Genomic DNA, 22,171 nt, shown 5'->3' with positions numbered 1-22,171 from the left:
GCACAGTGTTATCTATAAGAAACACATGAACTAACATCCTCTAGTGGTGAAAAACTGTTAAAATGCATTGTGAAAAGAGGTGGCCTTCAAGGTCTAAGAAATTAGCATATGAACCTCCTAGGTTAAGCTTTCAACTAAAAATACCAAGAGAACAAAGCAAAATTGGTGATAAAAGTAAATTGGAAAATTATTTAAAATTACATGCCCTATCTGAATCATGAAAGTTTATTTTATTATTACTGGTAAAATGTTACTTGACATATCATTATATGCTAAAAGTCTGTCTGACCAAATATCCATTCAACATGGAAATATTGAATCACATATGTGCATGCTCTTTTAATGTACTGTTTTGCAATTTAAAATATAAAGGCCTCGCAAACACCCTATATTCCCACAAATGACACAACAAACACCTAGACCTAAACACCCACTTACCCTAATGACTCAAAATGCAAAACGCTTAAACTCACCATGCAAATGTTCTAAGGCTTTATCAGATATTGCTAAACACAAAATAGATATTTTGTTCCTACAGGACCAGGCAACATAAAGAACCTAAATATCTAGGGTTAACCTACACCCAACACTTCCATAGTTTAGGGGACACACAAAAAGGCGGAGTAAGCATACTAAAGAAAACTCTCCCTTTTACACTACTCCAAAAAAGTACAGACACTGAAGGCAGATTTCTGAGTATAGTGGGTCTACTTTACGGAAGACCAATCACCCTAATAAATGCATACGCCCCCAACACTAATCAAAGACCTTTTTTCACAAAGATGATTAACCACATACTAGATATCTCAAAGGGACCTATTTATCTAGGTGGAGACCTTAACATTCCTCTAAAACCTGTAAAGGATAGCAACAACCCACATAAAATATCCTCCACAAGGACACTTTCACGCTTATGGAAAAACATAAAACTGTATAACTGACACATGGCGCTTTCTACACCCTACCAAAAAAGATTATACATTTTTCTCACACCCCAACAAAAACTATAGCCATATAGACTACATTCTGACAAATCAAACAGGCCTCTTCCAAATATGTAGAAGTGATATAAACCCAACATCATGGTCAGATCATTCTGCTGTCCAAATATCAATTAACTGGCCTGAAACCTCATCTAACCAGTTTCTCTGGAAGCTAAACGATACATTACTAGATAATGCAGACACAATAGATAAATTAAATAAATTACTGACTGAATATTTAAAATTAACATACCATCAACAACTAATCAATTCACAGTTTGGGAGGCACACAAATGCTTCCTCGGAGGTAAACTCATCAAACTACAATCTATTGCACAAAAAGCCCAAAACAAATCCTATAACGATCTCACTTGCAAACTTTCAGAATTAGACTTCCTTCATAAAAATGTTCCACTTGATGAAAACATCTTAAAGGAACCACACATTTACGAAATCAATACTCCCAAGGGACCTGCATTGAAAACCACCACAGATATTTCCCATGAATTTCACAAATATTACAGCGACTTATATAACATAGGCCCATTACCACCTAGTCTTAAAAAAGATGCACAGTTCATCCAAAAATGTCCCCTCCCAACCGTAAAAGAAGCTCAACTGTCAGAACTTAACTCCCAGATCACCATTCAAGAAATATTAACAGCTTTAAAAATGATAAACAAAGGAAAGAGCCCGGGACCAGATGGATTTTCCACAAAATACTATCACACCTTCTCCACAACATTAGCCCCGCAGTTACAAACTATATTTAACGAAATTTCAAATGGCTCAAAATCCCCCTCAATGCTAGAAGCATGTGGTAGTACTTCCTTAACCAGGAAAAAAAACCACCTCACCTTCAAACTTACATCCCATCTCCCTTTTGAATGTGGACATAAAGCTATATGCCAACATTTTTGCCACCTGTATGAACAGAATCCTCCCAGAACTTGTACATGTCAACCAGGTTGGCTTCATTCCATTATGAGAAGCAAGAGACAACACAATAAAAATTCTTAATATAATATAACACACTAACAAACATCACATCCCCATAGTGATCCTATCAATGGATGCTGAGAAAGATTTTGACTGCTTAAAGTGGTCCTTTCTGAGAGCAACCTTGACAAAATTCGGGTTTGACGATAAATTTATACATAAAATCTTTGCTATTTATAACAAACCCACAGCTAAAATTAAACTAAACTTTCCCAAACCTTCCACATAAAAAAACAGAGCAAGACAGGGGTGCCCCCTCTCCCCAACATTGTTTACACTAGCAATGGAAGTACTTGCGGCCTACATTAGAACATCTCCCGAAATCAAAGTTATCCAAATTGGCCCCACGGAATACAAGGTCTCTCTCTATGCGGATGATGTACTACTCATACTAACTGACCTACGATCCTCTATCCCTTCATTAATGACACTCCTACACACTTATGGAGTATTCTCTAACTTTCGAATCAACACAAACAAATCTGAATTCAGCGACCTGATCCCTTTAACACTGTATAACTTCAAACATCAACTTATCGCCATCAAATACTTAGGTGTTCATATCCCTTCCAACCCAAACAAGCTGATATAAGTAAATTACAACACGCTTAAGACAAATATCAACACTACTATTCAAATCTGGCCTCCAAAGCTCATATAATTTACAGGTAGAATCAACACCATCAATATGATCATACTCCCAAAGATACTGTAACTTTTCCAGATTCTTCTCATACCATTACCTGCCCCCTTAATCCATCAATTCCAAAAACGTATAAATTCATTCATCTGGCAACATAAATGTCCCCAAATTTCCACACAAACAATGTATAGACCTTAACATAGAGGTGGATTTGGGGTACCTAACCTTTTATGGTACCGAAATGCAACATTCCTGACTTGCATTACAGACTGGTGCAAACACGACTCCAATAAAGAATGGGTATTGTGCACAGTTAGGCGGCCTATGCTGGCTCCCAAATAAACGAAAACGCTCATCAAATATTTCCTCCATTCTTATAACAGAAACATTTAAAATATGGGACAATACTATTCGACATTACAAAACAATATTGACTCCATTCTCCTAATTAACCCCTTTACTAAACAACCCAAGCTTTACATTATCTGCCTCTCTAACGGAAATTATTATCCCTACACTACAACAAGCAATACCATGCTACACACTCTTACAAAATGGAAAAATAAACTCGAAAAAGAGGATATTGCAGACATGTTAGGACCTAAATTTACAAATTGGTTCATGTACATACAACTTAAACACTTCCTTTCAACTCATCCTGATAAAACCAACATATATAGGATCCTTACCCCTTTCAAAAATGTTTGTCTTTTACCACATCCACACACAGGTATCCTATCCAAAGCATATAAACTAAACTCCAAACTCACCAAGCGGAAAATACCCCATCATATACTCAAAAATGGGAAACAGAAATAGGGGAGCAACGAAGACCACAATTCTTTAATACCATTTTCAATCAGATGAGTTCATCCTCATCTTCCATTTCAACTTTTGAGATGAATATGACATTTCTATGCAGATGGCATTACACTCCTGACAAACTAAATAAAATAAACTATATATACCCTTCTGTGTGCTGGAGAGGATGCGACCAAAAAGGTACACTTATACACATATGGTGGGAATGCTCAGCCCAGAAATATTGGTCGGATATTAAAAAAGTAGACAAAGCACTAGACACTTCTATACCCTTGAGCCTTTCTTTTTAATCATCCTCCACCCATTAAATGCACCTTAAAGGGACAGTCAAGTCCAAAAAAAACTTTCATGATTCAGATAGGGCATGTAATTTTAAAACAACTTTCCAATTTACTTTTATCACCAATTTTGCTTTGTTCTCTTGGTATTCTTAGTTGAAATCTAAACCTAGGAGGTTCATATACTAATTTCTTAGACCTTGAAGGCCGCCTCTAATCACTAGAGTGCATTAGTTCATGTGTTTCATATAGATAACATTGAGCTCATGCACGTGAATTTGCCATGGAGACAGCTCTGATTGGCTAAACTGCAAGTCTGTCAAAAGAACTGAAATAAGGGGGCAGTCTGCTGAGGCTTAGACACAAGGTAATTACAGAGGTAAAACGTGTATAATTATAACTGTGTTAGTTATGCAAAACTGGGGAATTGGTAATTAAGGGATTATCTACCTTTTTAAAAAACAAAAATTCTGGTGTTGACTGTCCCTTTAAGGCTAAATATATTCACAATCATGACAAAACACAGTCAAACGTTATATCCCATATAATTGGAAAAAAAACAGACCTCCCAAATATAGAATTTTGGAAAGACAGGTTCTTTACACTCATACAAGTGGAAAAATACCACTATACACAAAACAAAAAGCTAGATGATTTCCTCTGCCTCATATGGGAAGAGTACCTCAACATAAAAAATCCTCATACCAGGACACTAATGATACACCATCCTCTCGAGTCACAAACAACAACGCACTAGTAGATTAAGCAAGAATGCACGCAAATATCTTTTACACTGATAACTGTCACTACTTATTCCAATGTTTATTTAAAACGACAAACCAAAGGCTATAAACAGATAGATTTGTTCTTTTAGATAATGTTACATATGTTGTCTCTTTAATTACTCTGTAACAAAGATAAACCTTGACCCTTTGTAAAAAAATCACTTTATCTTCAATAATGCTGTTAAAAAAAATATAATAATAAAAAAAAAGATATATATATATATATATATATATATATATATATATATATATATATATATGAGGCAGCTGCACTGATTACAGGAGAACAGTAAAACCACAACGTGGCCAAATATCTGATATTAAATGAATAGTATACTCATAATATTCTTAATGCAATGCCATCGCATTAGGTGCAGGTGAGGGAAATGCCTTGCAAACATAAGTAACAATGTTATATAAAATGATCCACTAAGTTACTGATTGGTTCATACACTGTAGCAGCCTTGCCTAGTGATACAGCTAGGGTTGCCAGCTGTGCGCTATAAAAATACCGGACAACCTTTAGGTGACTGGACACGGGTTGTAGCTGGGTTCACACCTTCAGGCCCATCTATCAAAGCGTCAAATATGTTGCATTCGCGGGCGTCTATACGCTCGCTAAACTTCGGCAAACATCGCGGCCGCGAATCTTAATACGATCCTCAAATTTATGAAGAAAAAGGTTAAAAACACGCGCGTCAAGTACGGCGCGATTAGCATCGTACTGGTTAGCGAATTTGTTGATAAATTTTGGTGTTTTAGGTCGCGAATTACCAGTTTCTAAATTTTGACGACTATTTGTTATATGAAGCATTATTTTACTCTAATTATTTCAACTCTATTCCTGACATCTGCACATATCTTATTTAATATACTCATAGATATATCTATCTATATATATATATATATATATATATATATATATATATATATAGATATATATATAGATATAGATATATATATAGATATATATATAGATATATATATATATATAGATATATATATAGATATATATAGATATATATATATATATAGATATATATATAGATATATCTCTATATATATAGATATCTATATCTATAAATATATATATATATATATATATATATATATGTATGTATATATATATATATATATATATATATATATATATATATATAGATATATAGATATTGATATATAAATACAGATATAGTTAAAGATAGATATATAGATATATAGAGATATATATATATATATATAGATAGATATATATAGATAGATATATAGATATATAGATATCGATATATAAATACAGATATAGTTAAAGATAGATATATAGATATATAGAGATATAGATAGATAGATATAGATAGATAGATAGATAGATATATATAGATAGATAGATATATAGATATCGATATATAAATACAGATATAGTTAAAGATTGATATATAGAGATATATATATATATATATATATATATAGATAGATATATATAGATATATAGATATTGATATATAAATACAGATATAGTTAAAGATAGATATATAGATAAAAGTATATATATATATATATAATGAGAGAGAGAGAGAGAGAGAGAGAGAGATAGACACTGTGGCCCCTATTTATCAAAGGTGTTGTGGACCTGATCCGACAATGATGATCAGGTCTGCAACACCTCACTAAATGCGGAGAGTAATACGCTCTCCGCATTTAACATTGCACCAGCAGCTCACAAGAGCTGCTGGTGCAACGCCACCCCCTGCTGAATCGCGGCCAATTGGCCACCAGCAGGGGGGTGTCAATCAACCCAATTGTACTTGATCGGGTTGATTTACGGCGATTCCTGTCCGCCTGCTCAGAGCAGACGGACAGGGTTATGGAGCAGCGGTCTTTAGACCGCTGCTTCATAACTAGTGTTTCTGGCGAGTCTGAAGACTTGCCAGAAACAGGGGCCCACAAGCTCTGTTCGGAGCTTGTGGGCCCCTGTATGTCTGTTTGTGTGTGTATATATATATATATATATATATATATATATATATATATATATATTTATATACCTGTTATGTCCAATTACTAAATTGTTTAATATGTTCATCAACATTGTAATTTTTTTAATAAATCAACATTGTTCTTCATATCTCATTATGTATTCATATGAATCATTTTTGATCGATGAAATATATTATCGATTGTATCAATAATATATTAAAAACATGTAATGTGAATTATTACTCAATTGAGTTTTATATTTTAAAAAAATGTCATTTCATATGTTAAAGGGACATCAAACTGATATATGTAATTTCATTTTGCCGATAGACAAAACCTTTTCAAGCAGCATTAATCATTTTCACTTCTATTATGCCTCAGATATTTTTATTTTTTAAAATAACAATGCACATGTGCAAGCCAATCACATAAGGCATCCATATGTAGACATAATTGAGCAGCTATATGGTTTTGAAAAATATGTTTGACATCAAAGGATAGATATAAATTTATAACCAAATAATAATCTACCACATTGCATGCTATTTATAGATGATTAAACATATATTTTATGTTCATGTCCCTTTAAGATAATCCTTAAAATAATGGAGTGACACATGATATTATAAATATAAATTTTTAATTATTCATAAAATGATTGTTGTAAAACAAAGAAAAATATATACAATGAATTTCTTAAAGATTTTGAAGTGAATGCTCTAGTACTCTTGCAGCCTCTACAAAATTTCGCAGTGCCTGACGAAGGTCCCTGAATTGTGTAACTGAGGGCTCTGTTTGTGTCCCTATTTCAACCGCTGTAATAAAAACACAAAATTAGTTTTGTTACAACAATTCACTTTCCAGATATAAGTAAAAAAACATCTTATGAAATATTCCTACTTTCTTTTTTTTCCACCTCATCCTCTGCTGTGGCTGCATATTCAGTGCCACTGTCTGTTTCAGCTGTCCGAGAAGCACAAAAAATATATTGTTATTGATCTTGAATATGCGTCAAGGGGCCTACATTATACTCCACATTGTTTACAAAATAAAAAATATAGGGTCTACAAATTCAAAATAAATATAGCAGTGAAATAATATATGATAAATGCTTATGCTTACATTCACTTTCCGCCTCCTCCTCTTGTCTCTCCTCCGGACTTAGGGCTGATGTAGCATATGCATCACTGTCATCTGTTGGAGAAGAAACACAACCCCCCCCAGAAAAATCATTGTTATGGATGCAGAATTGTTGTCAAGGCCTAGATTATCCCCCACATTGTTCTACAAAGCAAAAAGATACAAGTGTCTGCAGATTATTTCCAAATCAATGTGGAATTTTAACAAAAGAGAACACGATAGATTCCTACCTTCATTTTCAGGCTCATCTTCCTCCTCTGACGCCACCAGTGTTGTACATGCTTCTGGGGAAATCTCCTCCTCGGATGATGAGGATGATTCATCACTTTCATCTGTTGGAGAAGAAACACAACCCCCCCAGAAAAATCATTGTTATGGATGCAGAATTGGTGTCAAGGCCTAGATTATCCCCCGGACAAAGTAGAAGACAGGCGCAGCCCAATTCAAGTGCAGGGTAATTTATTGAGACATAAGTGCAAGTACACAATACATACTCACAAACGTTTAGAAGATAAAACAGCAAAATAGGTTAAAATGATCCCTCCAGTCGGGTAGTCGTATTCATAGCCCAGGCACAAACATCTCAGTCGGATAATGCGAGGTCTGGGTGAGAGGAGCTGGAACTATAATTGCTCCTGGTGGTATAGTACAGAAAACTCTACGTACGTTTTTGGAGATTGTCCCACCAGACACCATAGACAGAGGTCCTCAAACTTATTGGACCACAATCTAGATATGAATATCAATTCTGAGTCCAATAATCCACGAGAACTCTTTAGAGAACTAGAAAAATTATTGAATGGTGACACCAAAGAATGGCAGGATTTGATATTACTAGACAATTACATCCTCCATGATATAGTCCCTAGGGGACTGAGAGTGTACAAACGTCCTGCATTTGAGTTAGAGGAAGTTGAGTACATGACTGAGTGGGACAAAGCTTTCCATGATTGTTCCATCACACTAATTAAGATTTTAATTAAATATAGGGAGTACAAGTTAGACAAAATCAAGACTGATCTTGATACTTTACTTCCAAAAATTCAAAGATATCAATCAGAGGATTATTGGAAATCACTTAACGAAAGCATACAAGAAAGAAACACCAAGTTGAGCATAGATTTGATAAAAACTAAACATAAGAAACTATGTAGGGACATGGAGGATTACAAAAATGATCAGGTCTATGACTATAATGTGAAACACCAGAATACGCATAACCAAGAAATCGATAGAACTAATAGGAACAGTGATACCAACAGAGCCCAATCTGCAGTAACAACTGATCACATGATTAGAACACACACGAATACCAGGGATGTACACAATCCATATAATAGCTTCCATATGAAGAACAATAAGAGTACCAACAACCAAACTCCCAATAGAACGAATGGGGGTTACAACCAACAGCCCAATAAACAGAAACACAGTTACCAAGGCCCCAGGAATCAATTACCCTATGTTAGTAACCATAATAGTAGAACATTGTCAACACCCACTCATCACACCTGGCGTCAAAGTAGACCTAGTCACTTTACTCCACCCTTTTTGAAAAATTCGGATAAACAATATAATTATCATGCTAAACAAGGACCCCATTCAAACTCAGTAAATAGTTTTCATTCTGCCAATAGATATCAAATCTTAGAAACACATGGGGAGGGAGAATTTAGGGATGTAAGTTGGAATAGACAAGGAGCCAAACCTAAGACACAGATTCACCCTCAAATGTCCAATTCTACCAATGGTGAACCCACTTTTAATAATCATCATGAACTGGGTTTTTTAGATCTGGCCATCCCCCCAACAACAAGGTTTCGAAATTTAAAAGAAACAGAAAACAGAAATTTCCAACACTTAAAAGTCAGTCCCGGAAAAAGAAGGAGAGGAAGCGGGGATGCAGAGGGGGGAGAAAGATCCAGAAACATAAATCCAAAAAGGATGAGATAGAGAGAAATAAGGCTAACATTTTTAATTTGTCGAGCACCACTCTTAATGACAATGAGGTCAACCTTCTAGCCAAAGGGCTGAACTTTGCCCCCAAATCAGCACCAGATAAGTTTCAGACGTATATAGACATACAAAAGTACATCCGTAATCTTACACTTAAATGGTATTTTATTAAAAGTGCCCCAAGAATATATAATCCAGTACAGATTAGCTTGAATGAGAATGACTATAAAACTATAGGGGTCCTTAATGAATTACAAAATGATGGCACAGACTCATACCCCATAACCTTAGAGGATGAAGACCTTGGGGATCTCTCTATACATGAGTCTAATGACTCAATTGAACATAGTAACTTAAAGAGGAAATCTAGTTTCTACCCATATTCGGCACAGGGTGAATACATCAGCACCTTTAATAGACTAGTTTGTAGTGATTTAAAAAAATTGTGGGAAACTAAAAACAAAACTTGGGTAACTAAATATAATGATAATCTTTCTACACAGGAAAGAAATACTCTAAATTCACTCCAAAAAAACAATAATATCATAATAAGAGCAGCGGACAAGGGAGGCGGTGTCGTGGTACAAGACAGATGCGATTACCTCCAGGAGGCTAATAATATTCTTAGTGACACTCAAACTTACAAAAAACTATATTTTGATCCCACTCAAAAATACAAAAAAGAACTTTTTTCTATTTTGAAGGATGCAAAAAATAACGACATTTTAAATAATGATGAATTTAACTTTTTAATGGAATTGCATCCATCAATACCTACTTTTTACCACTTGCCTAAGGTGCACAAAACCTTAGTAGCACCTCCCGGTAGGCCAATCATATCGGGTATAGGCTCCCTTACTAATAACCTTTCAATTTATATCGATCATTACCTCCAACCCCTTGTTAAAGAAACTAAGGCCTACCTGAGAGACACCCTACACACCATCAATATCTTTGAGGGATTTGAGTGGCAAGATGACTATTTTTGGATAACATGTGATGTGTCCTCCTTGTACACCTGTATCCCCCATGACTCAGGAGTCAAGGCGGTACAGGAGACATTACAAAAGGCAAATTTTGCTCCAAAACACTTAGACTTTATTCTAATGGGTATCAGATTCATACTGAATCATAATTATTTCGCTTTCGAGAAACAATTTTTCTGTCAAATACAAGGGACTGCGATGGGGACTACTTTTGCCCCATCGTATGCCAACATTTATATGGACAATTTTGAATCTAAGCACATTTGGGCCAACAATCCCCACAGCAGCAATTTAATCAAGTACCATCGGTATATAGATGATATTGTTATTATTTGGAGGGGGTCAGAAACTAGCTGTGGGGAACTGTTGAACCATATGAACAATAACAACTATAATCTTAAATTCACTTCCAAAATAGATAAACAAAAAGTAGAATTCTTGGACTTAGTGTTATTTGTAGACGAGAATCAGAAAATAGCAGTTTCCAACTACCGCAAACCAACTGACAAAAATGGGTTTTTGAACGCAAAAAGCGGCCACCTATCTAGGTGGAAAACGAATATTCCGCTAGGTCAGTACCAGCGGATCAAAAGGAACTGCACCAAAGATTCCGATTATTACAGAGAAGAAGCAATTTTGGATAATAGATTTAAGGAGAAAGGCTATGATCCGAAAGATTTACAAAAAGCAAAAGAAAGGGTCAGAATTATGGATAGAACAAGCATTCTACAACCTAAAATTAGAGCCAAACAGAATAATCACAATCCTAATAGGGAAGTCAGGTTTGTCACTACATACAATCAAGGCAGTAGAGACATTCAAAATGTTTTAAGAAAACATTGGGGAATATTAAAAGCAGACCCCATTTTAGGAACCTCTCTATATAAAACCCCTTTAGTGACTTTCAGAAAAAACAGAGATCGGAAAAATATTTTAGCTCCCACCAAATTACGCAGTGCCTTAAGAGATAAAATTGCACCTACAACTTGGCTGGAACAAAAACCAGGAACATATAGATGTGGGGTGAGTAGGTGCGGAATGTGTAGCTACATTAAAACAGGGAATTCTTTTATAAACCACAATGGATCGAAATCCTTTAAAATGAAATATAAATGCAATTGCGGCACCAATTACGCCGTTTATCTTCTTAGTTGTAAATGTAATCTTATCTATATTGGAAGAACGAAAAGGAATGTACGCACTAGACTCAGTGAGCATGTCAATAACATTAAGATAGGTCTAACTACACATAGCGTATCAGAACATTTTAGGCTACACCACAATAAAGACCCCAGTTCTTTAAACATACAAATAATAGATTGGATCCCAGCAAACAAATATCCCAATAGACTGCTCACATTGAGACGCAGGGAGTCATATTGGATTTACCAACTTGACTCCATGCAGCCCCACGGTCTCAATGTAGATTTAGATTTACAAGCCTTTATGTGACATTTTATTTTTAACTCTCTATACTTGCTGTTTCACTTTAGGACCAAGGGACTTATTCTTAATATCTTAAAATATATATATATATATTTTTTTTTTTAATATTCTTAATTTTTTTTTTTTATTATACAATTTTTTAAGTATCCCTTTAGGCTATTTTAGAAATGATTTTAATAATACTTTTAAATAATCATTCTAATACAATTGGTACTGTTATAAATATTTTTATTACATGTTTTTTAGTCACTGTGTGCAATAGTAGCAACAATCAGGACTTCGTTCAATTGGTATTGGACTCAGCCTTACATAATTAGTTTGCACAATTAGCAATGTCTTTGATTGGCTGAGAATCCTTTTACCACCCACAGTGGCTCTCTTTTATAAAGCAGGTCTGAGCCCTGTGAGGTAGTCAGCTTATTACCATTTTGATTATACTCTTGAAAAAGTCTGAGCGAACTCAGACGAAACGTACGTAGAGTTTTCTGTACTATACCACCAGGAGCAATTATAGTTCCAGCTCCTCTCACCCAGACCTCGCATTATCCGACTGAGATGTTTGTGCCTGGGCTATGAATACGACTACCCGACTGGAGGGATCATTTTAACCTATTTTGCTGTTTTATCTTCTAAACGTTTGTGAGTATGTATTGTGTACTTGCACTTATGTCTCAATAAATTACCCTGCACTTGAATTGGGCTGCGCCTGTCTTCTACTTTGTCCTAGTTTCTGTTCCTGACCGGGTGTAACCTGAGAGCACACACCTTCCACTACGGGCAGCAGCACACCCGGATCTGAACTGCAGAGGTTCCGGGTTCATTAGCTGGGTTGTCCATACCAGCCATCCTGTTGATTCTTGCACCTCCAATTTCCTAATAACAACTACCGGCTTATTGTTTGCCTTCTACTAACCACCAGGACTAAAGCGCTGATACCGGTAACTGTTTGTTTTCTCTTCTAGATTATCCCCCACATTGTTCTACAAAGCAAAAAGATACAAGTGTCTGCAGATTATTTCCAAATCAATGTGGAATTTTAACAAAAGAGAACACGATAGATTCCTACCTTCATTTTCAGGCTCATCTTCCTCCTCTGACGCCACCAGTGTTGTACATGCTTCTGGGGAAATCTCCTCCTCGGATGATGAGGATGATTCATCACTTTCATCTGTTGGAGAAGAAACACAAACACAAATGATTATTAGGTAGATGAATATGTTTAAAGTTATATGTTATGACCATCATTGCTGTTAGATGGTTGTGATAACCTCATGCTTTTAAAAAAGAAATATTACATATTAGCTATTCCATTCCGTTACCTGCTAAGACCTGCAATAACCACAAAGGTCACAGATGCACTTCAGCAGATAATGGGATACAGCATATCGTAACAATGTCTTGTCCTCCCTTATCACCTTTTGATGCTTAGCACTGTTCCAGTTTCTCGTGTGTAATGCTTTTCACACCAAATATTTAAGCAGTTAATTCAGCAAATCTTTTGAATTAGCAATGCCTATAAGCATTAATCATTGCGTGTGCCCTGTCTTCTCTACAGAATCATTCACATTATCAGTCACTGTACTATATGCTTGATTTTAGATAGAGGACAGTACAGATGTGATGCACATCCAAATTTTGATTCCCTATGCAAATAACGTGTGTGCCTAGGCCATAATACATCCCTGAGGAATCAGCATTACGAAAATTAAAACATTTTGAAATCTCATTTTAAGGTAAATAATGAGATCTTGTAACATTACCTTCATTTTCACTCATAGCTGAGGATGTCCGGGAGTCCTCATCCCCCTGAGGTTGGAGCAAAGTCAGTGGCAGTGGTGGTGATGACCTGTTGCTCACTGGGCTGCTGTGGGATACCGGCAGCAGATACCTAGGTATCCTCTCCCTTGGCCTTGATAGGTCTGCAATTATAAAGTATTCATGTCCACATTACAACTATTCACTTTATACTACTATGTCTAATGCTCATGCAGCTTCCAAAATTGGACATTGTACACTCCAGATTATATTAATAATAACAACACATATATCATATATCATATATCTATATATTATACTATATTTTCTGAATTTTTATCATAAGTAAATGATTGTTTACCATTTATGCTTTCAACTATTTAAAGGTACAGTCTATGCACAAAAATAAATTCATGATTCAGATAGAGCATCTTTTTTTTAAACAATTGTACAAATTACTATTATTTTATTTGGCTATTGGTATTCTTAGTTTAAATGTATTTCATATAGATAACACTGTGCTTGTGGAGATAAAGTTATCTGGTAGCAGGCACTGATTGGCTAAACTAAGTCTGTCAAAAGAAATAAAATAAAGGGGCATTTTGCAGAGGCCTAGATACAAGATAATGACAGAGGTTAAAAGTATATTATAGTAACTGTGTTGGTTATGCAAAACTGGGGAATGGCTAATAAAGGTATTCTCTAAATCTTTTAAAACAATAATAATTCTGATGTAGACTATCCCTTTAACAGTCAAAATTTTACATGCTTTATTTTGGGGCGTCATATGTGTCGACAGAGATTAAACAGAAAACAAAAAAATAAAATCTTACATCTCCGAATGAGCGACCTCATGGCCGTATAGCGTTCCGGCTCTCTGCGTCTCAGGTCACTGAATCGTCTCAGACACTGTCGTCGCCTCCTATGTATACCTGAAACGCGTCTCATCCTGCGCATCATCTCATATATTATTTCATCCCGTCTCTCGTGCCTAATACCGCGCACACCACCGATTCTCCTCGGGAAATACCTGTTCATTCCGTAAACAAGTATAATAAGCTCCCCATCTGTGAAAATTGGTGTTCTCGACATACTTGTAAACTTACGGAAACAAAAATAACTTTTTTTTAAGAAGAAAATAAATATACTAGGTATACAGCTGTCTCATTGGTTATTGAAAATATCAATTTTAGTTTTGCTTATTGATTGGAGGGACATCTGAATAATATTGTATGCAACAGCGAATCACTAAACATGATGAGCGTCATCTAAATATTAATTTTAAATGCGTCACCAATGTACGTTTTTTATAACCAATAGAAAATTATATTATCTGCGTCACAAACAAAAACAGAAATAGCGCATGAAAAACCTTATGGCCCCATAGGCCTGTTGATTAAAAAAAACATCTTGTAAATTATATGATTAATGTTATTAATAGTGAACAAAATGAAAAATATAAAAAAATACATACCTATGGGGTGTTGAAATCAGAGATCCTCCAATTTATTCGACATAAAAATGGAGTCACGAATGGCGCACAAAGTATATGGATTTATATAAACTTTTGGATGATTGTTGATTGATTACATTGCTTGCAATAGCATACTGATTGGCTGATTTAAATGATCACCTGGTTCATCGATTCCCAATAAATATCAAGAGAAAAGTCAATTGAATGTGTATGGTTCAGGAGATAGAATTGTCTGTTAACCATTACCTTTGAATTTGGCATAGACAATGGCATCTGCAGGGTCTGGAAAAACAAAATCAGGACGCAATATCCAATTCAATTTCCAGCAGAACCAGATTCTTGTTACTATGGTGCTGCAAAATTACGAATTTTTATTTGGTGCTAAAGCACAAAAAACAACTACCTCCAGGAAAAACGAAATATGGCGCTCAATATCAGAAAATGTATCTGCTGAGGGGAACAATGTTAAAACTGTAGATAATTGCAAAAAAAGATTCTCGGATATTAAGAGAATTTTGAAGGCAAAGATGGCCAGAGAAAAAAAGACAGCACGTCAGACAGGTGGTGGGAAGCCATATGTTGCAGAACTCTCAACATATGAAACTTTGTTAATGGAGAGATTGGGAGAAAATATGCTTCAGGGTCTAGAAGATTTTGACCACGACACTGACGCCTTAGCCGCACAAGGTACATTTATATATTTTAACAGCGTCATTTCTGACGCCGAAATTTAAAAAATGTTAATGGTATAAATGTTTAATATTGGATTTCAATTATATTAATACTTAATATTGATTTTAAACCTTAATCTATTACAGCATCTACTAGTAGAGCTTCTACTGTTGCTACACAGCCGTTACCTGTGGTTGATACTGGGCTGATTGCTACGGACTCCAGCCACAGTTTTTCTTCAGCTACAACACTGCCAGACATAATGTGCAGCACCCCTGACCCAGGTGTTGGACAAACAACAGGTATGTAAGTTAATGTTAACTGTTGTTTAATGTAAATCTGTAATTGTTAACTGTTTAAAGTAAATGTGTAATTGTTAATATTCAAGTTTAAATTATAATGCCATTTTTTATAATTGTAGTGGAAGTCAGAAGGGATATGGGGCCAGCTCCTACCTCTTCCATCTCCTCCTCCTCAGGTAATACAATTAATGCAACACCTGAATGTTGTAAGTGTGAAAACTTAAACAGACACTGAATGCCATAATCATTAATTTGTGTGACCCTATGAAATCACAGTAAATATTTTTTATTTAATTTTTTATTTAAAGATTGTAAGATAGCATATTGGATTTCATTCCAGAGTTTTATAAAACAAGTAAACAATATCAAAATTAAAATACTTTATCTTGTGATGCTGCATGTAATATAAAGGGTTAATAAGTATTAGGGCACATTGAAATTTTGTCAAATATAACTGTTGAAAATAAAAGGGGCGTTCAACCATTTATATGTGAAATCATTCTAAATTTATGTATTACCCAAAAATAATTTATTTATATTTTTGATTGCTCAACATTATATTGCTACATGCATGTGATGCATATCTAGAAATTATTTCCACAGCATATTAAACACTGCATCTCTTCAGAGCAAAAGAGGTGATTGTATCCTGTGAACTATTACATTTATTAATTAGAAGATTGTAGAAGCACCTCAGGCTCAGGCAATGAATGTTGTTGAAAATGCTGATGAAAAGTGCTTATTTAAAGGAACAGTCTACAAAACAATAGTTATTGTTTGAAAAGATAGATAATCCCTTTATTACCCATTCACCAGTTTTGCATAACAAACAAAGTTATATTAAAGGGACAGTCAAGTCCCAAACAAACTTTCAACAACTTTACAATTAACATTTAGCAAGAGATTTGCTTTGTTCTCTTGGTATTCTATTTGAAAGCAAACCTAGGAAGGATCATATGATTTTTATGCCCTTCAAGTCCGCCTATATTTTATTTACTTTTCAGAGCAGGGGAGAGCTAGCTCATGTAGGCCATATAGATAGCATTGTGATCACGCTCGTGGCTAGTGGCAGACACTGCACTAATTGGCTAAAATACAAGTTAAGAGATAATAACAAAGTCATGTGATTAGGGGAGGTTAAAAGATGCTTAGATACCATTTAGTCACAAAAGTAAAAAGTGTATTAATATAACAGTGCTGCTTTTGCAAAAGTGGGAAATGGATAATAAAGGTATTTTCTCTCTTTTTAAACAACAAAAAATGCTGGTGTTGACTGTCCCTTTAATATACGTTTTACCTCTGTGATTACCTTGTATCTAGGAACCTTCTTCCAGTCCCCTGATCACCTGAATTTTATGATTAAATTTTAATCAAATTTCAAATTAAAATTTTAAGTCCAATCTGAATAATGAAAGCATAATTTAGACAAGACTGTGCCTTTAAATACAATTAATTTAAAATCCCTTACTTTGGATTCAAAGCATAGTTGTTAATAGTTGTATATAAAAGTTTTTGGGTTTATATTACTGCATGAAATACATCCATATGCTTTCCTATTTTGTATGTAATATTCTTTTAAAGGGACAGTAAATTATGAAAGCTAAAAAAATTAAAATAGAGCATGTAATGTTATAAACATTTCCATTTTAATTTTATTACCAATTCTGCTTTGTTCTCTTGATGTACTTATTTAAAAGATAAACATTCATTTGAACTGTGTTGGTTATGCAAAACCGAATGTTTAATAAAGGGATTATGTAGTTTTGTTTTTTTTAAAAAATACATTGTTGGATGTCCCTTTCAAGGTGCATGTAATACAAACATTTTTATAGCATTTTTGCAATGCAGATTAAAATGTACAAAACCATGAAAAGTTCATTATATGACTGTTTTATTTAGGGCATATGTATTTTTCAATGAAATAATAATGTACATGTGTGATCTAGCTGCACAAGGCATATTATTTTTTAAATTTAATTTTTTAATATTTTTTTTTTTTAATTCAAAAAATAATATATTTAAATAAAAAACAAACCAATCACAAATATATTATGATTGGTGTGTTAAATGTCAACTGCAATGTATTATTATTAGTTGAATGGAAAAGGAGTGCAATCCTTGCAGATGGCTGTGACTTATATTAATGAAATTTACAGATGAATCTGTGCAGGCAACAACCATAATATATCTAACCCAAGTGTTGAATATGTGCTTATTTATCATTACTAAGAAATGAGATTACAAGAGAACAAATCGATATTAAAAATATTATTGTTTATAAATGTGTATTAAAAAGAGAATACATTGCACATTCATGCAACTTTAATTTTGATTATAATATTAGTTTATATTTACAATAGGTACCGAACGGTGTCATCAGCTGTCGGAGGAGCTTACAATTGTGGTTAGGCAGATACAGGAGAGTTTATATGACGAATCACAAGATCTGATTGGTAGCCTACTGAATGACGATACACAGATAGAAAGGTATCTTGAAGATTCAGCTGCTGCCGCCGCTGAACCTGCTGCACCAGGATCTGACCCTGCTGCTGCCGCCCCTGCTGCCGCACCTGCTGCTGCCCCTGCCGCCGCACCTGCCGCCGCCCCTGTTGCTGCCCCTGGCCATGATGATGATGGAGCAATAAATAATATGGTCAATCTGGGGAGGCAATATAGTGACAATCAACAGGAGTTGATTAGGACATTGGGTGTATATATTCAGCAACAGGGGCGTCAGGTGGAGATGCAAATGGAATTGCAAAGGGAGAGAATAGCTATAGATCTACGTAGGGTAGCCATAGAGGAAAGGGAGTTGGTGCGCAGGGAGAGAGCAGATGAGGAGAACCGAAATTTCAATCGCAATTTATTTCTGTTGATGCAGGGTACCCTTCAAGAATTACTTTCTTCAAGAAGGGAAAGATCACCTCCACAATCTCCCACTGCCTCTAAGCGGTCTAAAGATTAGTTTTTTGATTTATTTTGTTTGTATTATGCATGAAGTAATGCTTGTTATAATTTAATAAAAGAAATTATTTTGATGATTATCTTTATTGTATTTTATTTGAAAACAATGATGTTTTTAATTACTATTCATTGGTCATATCTAATAAGTTATTAAAGGTACAATGTACACCAAAGTATTTTATATTTTTAAAAATAAATAACATTATTAAACATTGACCGGTTATGCAGAACCAACACAACTATATTAAATGGACATAAACACAATAATAATTAATGTTTATGTTAGAAAATAGAATGTTATTTCTAACTTTTCTAGTAACAACTTTAATTGTAGAATTTTAGTCATTCACTTGCTCTATATTGATGAAAGATGAATGTATGGAAGCTCATGAACAGGTAATAACCAATGTTATTGATAAATAGAAATATATATATGTTTTCAACTCATTAAAAATAATGTATATGCACTAAAGTGCCGTTACTCAGTGGGCATAATAATTACTGATATTACACTACATAATATAATTTGAAGCCCGGGCTTAAGATTAAAAAATATCCTTAGCACCCCTAAGCTTGGGTGTGATGCCTTAACCCAGTGTTTGTCAAACAGTGTGCAATGGTACATTTGTGTGCCATGAGAGATCCTCAGGTGTGCCACGGCAGACTGACAACATTGTGAGATATTTCTTGAATTTTGCTTGTTTTTTTACTCCCAGTGCAGGGGTGTCCCTCTTTCAAATTTGTATATATTGGGAGGTATGTGACAGGCATCATGTACAACCATGACATATTGCTATTCACTCACAGACATTCAGTATGATTGTTTGAGAATGAATGTCAATATGTCACGTATAGTTTGTAGGAGGCATGGCATCACAGCACAGTACATACAGTGTGATGTGTGTATGTATATAATATATATATATACTCTATTAGGATACGTGTGATTTTTTACAATTTTTGAATGGTGGTGTGTCACAGTATTTTTTAATTGAAAAAAGTGTGCCATGAAAAATAAATTGGTTAAAAAATCAATGCTTTAAACAATTGAAAATGGTCAATCTCCATGATAATGTTTTAAGGCAAAATGTAATAATGTATCTACACATATAATAAGAGCAAATTTATATATTTGATTTGGGTGGATTTTTGATTTTTATTATTACAAGCTAATCAGGGAGACTAAACATCTGCCATTGGTTAAAGAACACCACCCAAGATCATGTGTTAAACCTGTATTGCATTGATGCTGATTCCAAAAATTATATACAAAGATGAGGAAAATAGAATATAATTTAATAATAAAAATTGCCTTCTCGATAAATCATGAAAGATGATGTTTAATGTACCTTGTATCTAAGCATTTTCTGAGAGCCCTATGATAACATGGTCTATCACTTATAATCTATTGAGTATTAATTAGAAATATTTCATTAAAAAAAGAGTCAGGTGTGAAATGAAGAACATTTATTTGAATACATATTAACAATTAAGTTAAACTAACATAAATACCCTCTTTTGGGATAATTTTAAACATAAAGATATGATGAAACAAAAGAACATATGTACAATATATTTACATAATCATTGTTCAAATAGAGCATGGATGTAATCAGATCGAGCTTGTACTCCACTTGCATCAATTTGCTCTAAAGGTGCCACATTGTCATCATACTCTACTTGTAACATAGAAATATCAGCATCTGGCATGCGTAATGCTAGGTTGTGGAGCATGCAACATATGAGAAATATCAGGGATACTTTCTTTGGTTTGTATAGAAGTACTCCCCCAGAGAGGTCTAAACAACGAAACCTGCTTTTCAAAACGCCAAATGTGCGCTCTATAACACATCTTGTAGATGTATGAGCCTCATTGTAGCGCACTTGCGCAGGAGTTCTGGGGTTCAGCACAGGAGTGAAAAGCCATTGGAGACATGAATAGCCTGAATCTCCTGTGTGCAAAAAATAATTTGATTTTAGCAATATGAAATACATAATATTTTTATATCCATATATGACAATTAGTAAGAGATATTTACCTAGGAGAATTCCCTCTGGCATTTGATGATTCTGAAACAGGTCATAAACATGCGAATTTCTCAGGATGAAAGAATCATGTGTTGAACCTGGGAATCCTGACCGGATGCTCATAATCTTCAATTTGGCATCAGAGATGACCTGTATATTTAAAGAATGGTTACGCTTGCGGTCACGATAGGGCAATTCTCCTAACTTTGGAGGCTGCACTAACACATGGGTACAGTCAATTGCACCCAAAATGTTTGTCATCCCAGCAATCCCATAGAACTGCACCTTCACACGATGCCAATCCTCTGGTGTTTCCGGAAAATGTACATAATTCACTATCCGTTGGTGTAAGGCTTTTAATACTACAGTTAGATGACTTGAAAAAGAAGCCTGGCTCATCCCCACAACTAAACTTGTTACAGCCTGAAATGATCCTGTGGCGAGGAAATAGAGGACAGCCAGCAGTTTTAACATTCCAGGGATTGCCTTTGTCCTATAAGTTATAGGTTCAATGGAGTCTTTGATCTCCAGATACAGATTCTCAATTAAACCTCTATTCAAACGGAATCTCCGAACAATTTCCCTGTCACTCAGGGTATGTAACCCTATTCTAGGTAAAAATAACCTTGGCCTTCTGCGTCGTTCATAACGCTGAACTAACTCCAAAAATCTCCTTCTTTTGCGTCTTTGTTGTATAGCAATGCAAAATAGATTGATCATCTCCATCTTGGTAATGACTGCATACATCAAACTTTCTATGCTGTTAGACACTCCCTTTTATAATGACCATTTCACCTGCTGAAAATGCAGGTGGAAGCAACATATTGATTGCTGCAAGTTTTGGAAGAGACAATTAAGGTATATGATTTTTTCGTATAGATATATTTATACATATTTTATAATTTATATATATTTTATACATAGATATTTATCTGAAAATATATAACAAATGATAAAAGGAACA

General features: G+C 34.7%; 1 protein-coding gene and 1 long non-coding RNA gene across 2 annotated transcripts; both read right to left on the bottom strand.

The window, feature by feature from the left end:
• Positions 1–7,107: 7,107 nt before the first annotated feature.
• On the bottom strand, positions 7,108–7,646 carry LOC128647812 (uncharacterized). The gene is made up of 3 exons (XR_008400420.1): positions 7,607–7,646; positions 7,385–7,447; positions 7,108–7,299 (listed from the first exon to the last, which is right to left on the bottom strand). It is a non-coding gene; the product is annotated as an uncharacterized LOC128647812 (long non-coding RNA).
• A 13,117-nt stretch (positions 7,647–20,763) lies between these two features.
• LOC128646993 (putative nuclease HARBI1) lies at positions 20,764–21,933 on the bottom strand. The gene is made up of 2 exons (XM_053699801.1): positions 21,306–21,933; positions 20,764–21,131 (listed from the first exon to the last, which is right to left on the bottom strand). The coding sequence occupies exons 1-2, from the start codon at positions 21,931–21,933 to the stop codon at positions 20,764–20,766; spliced, it is 996 nt and encodes a 331-aa protein (XP_053555776.1).
• Between the last annotated feature and the right edge of the window lie 238 nt (positions 21,934–22,171).

This window comes from Bombina bombina, chromosome 2, assembly GCF_027579735.1.
Source record: "Bombina bombina isolate aBomBom1 chromosome 2, aBomBom1.pri, whole genome shotgun sequence".
Classification (NCBI taxonomy): domain Eukaryota; kingdom Metazoa; phylum Chordata; class Amphibia; order Anura; family Bombinatoridae; genus Bombina; species Bombina bombina.
Note: the sequence above shows the minus strand (reverse complement) of the source record. Positions and strands in the feature narration are given on the sequence as shown.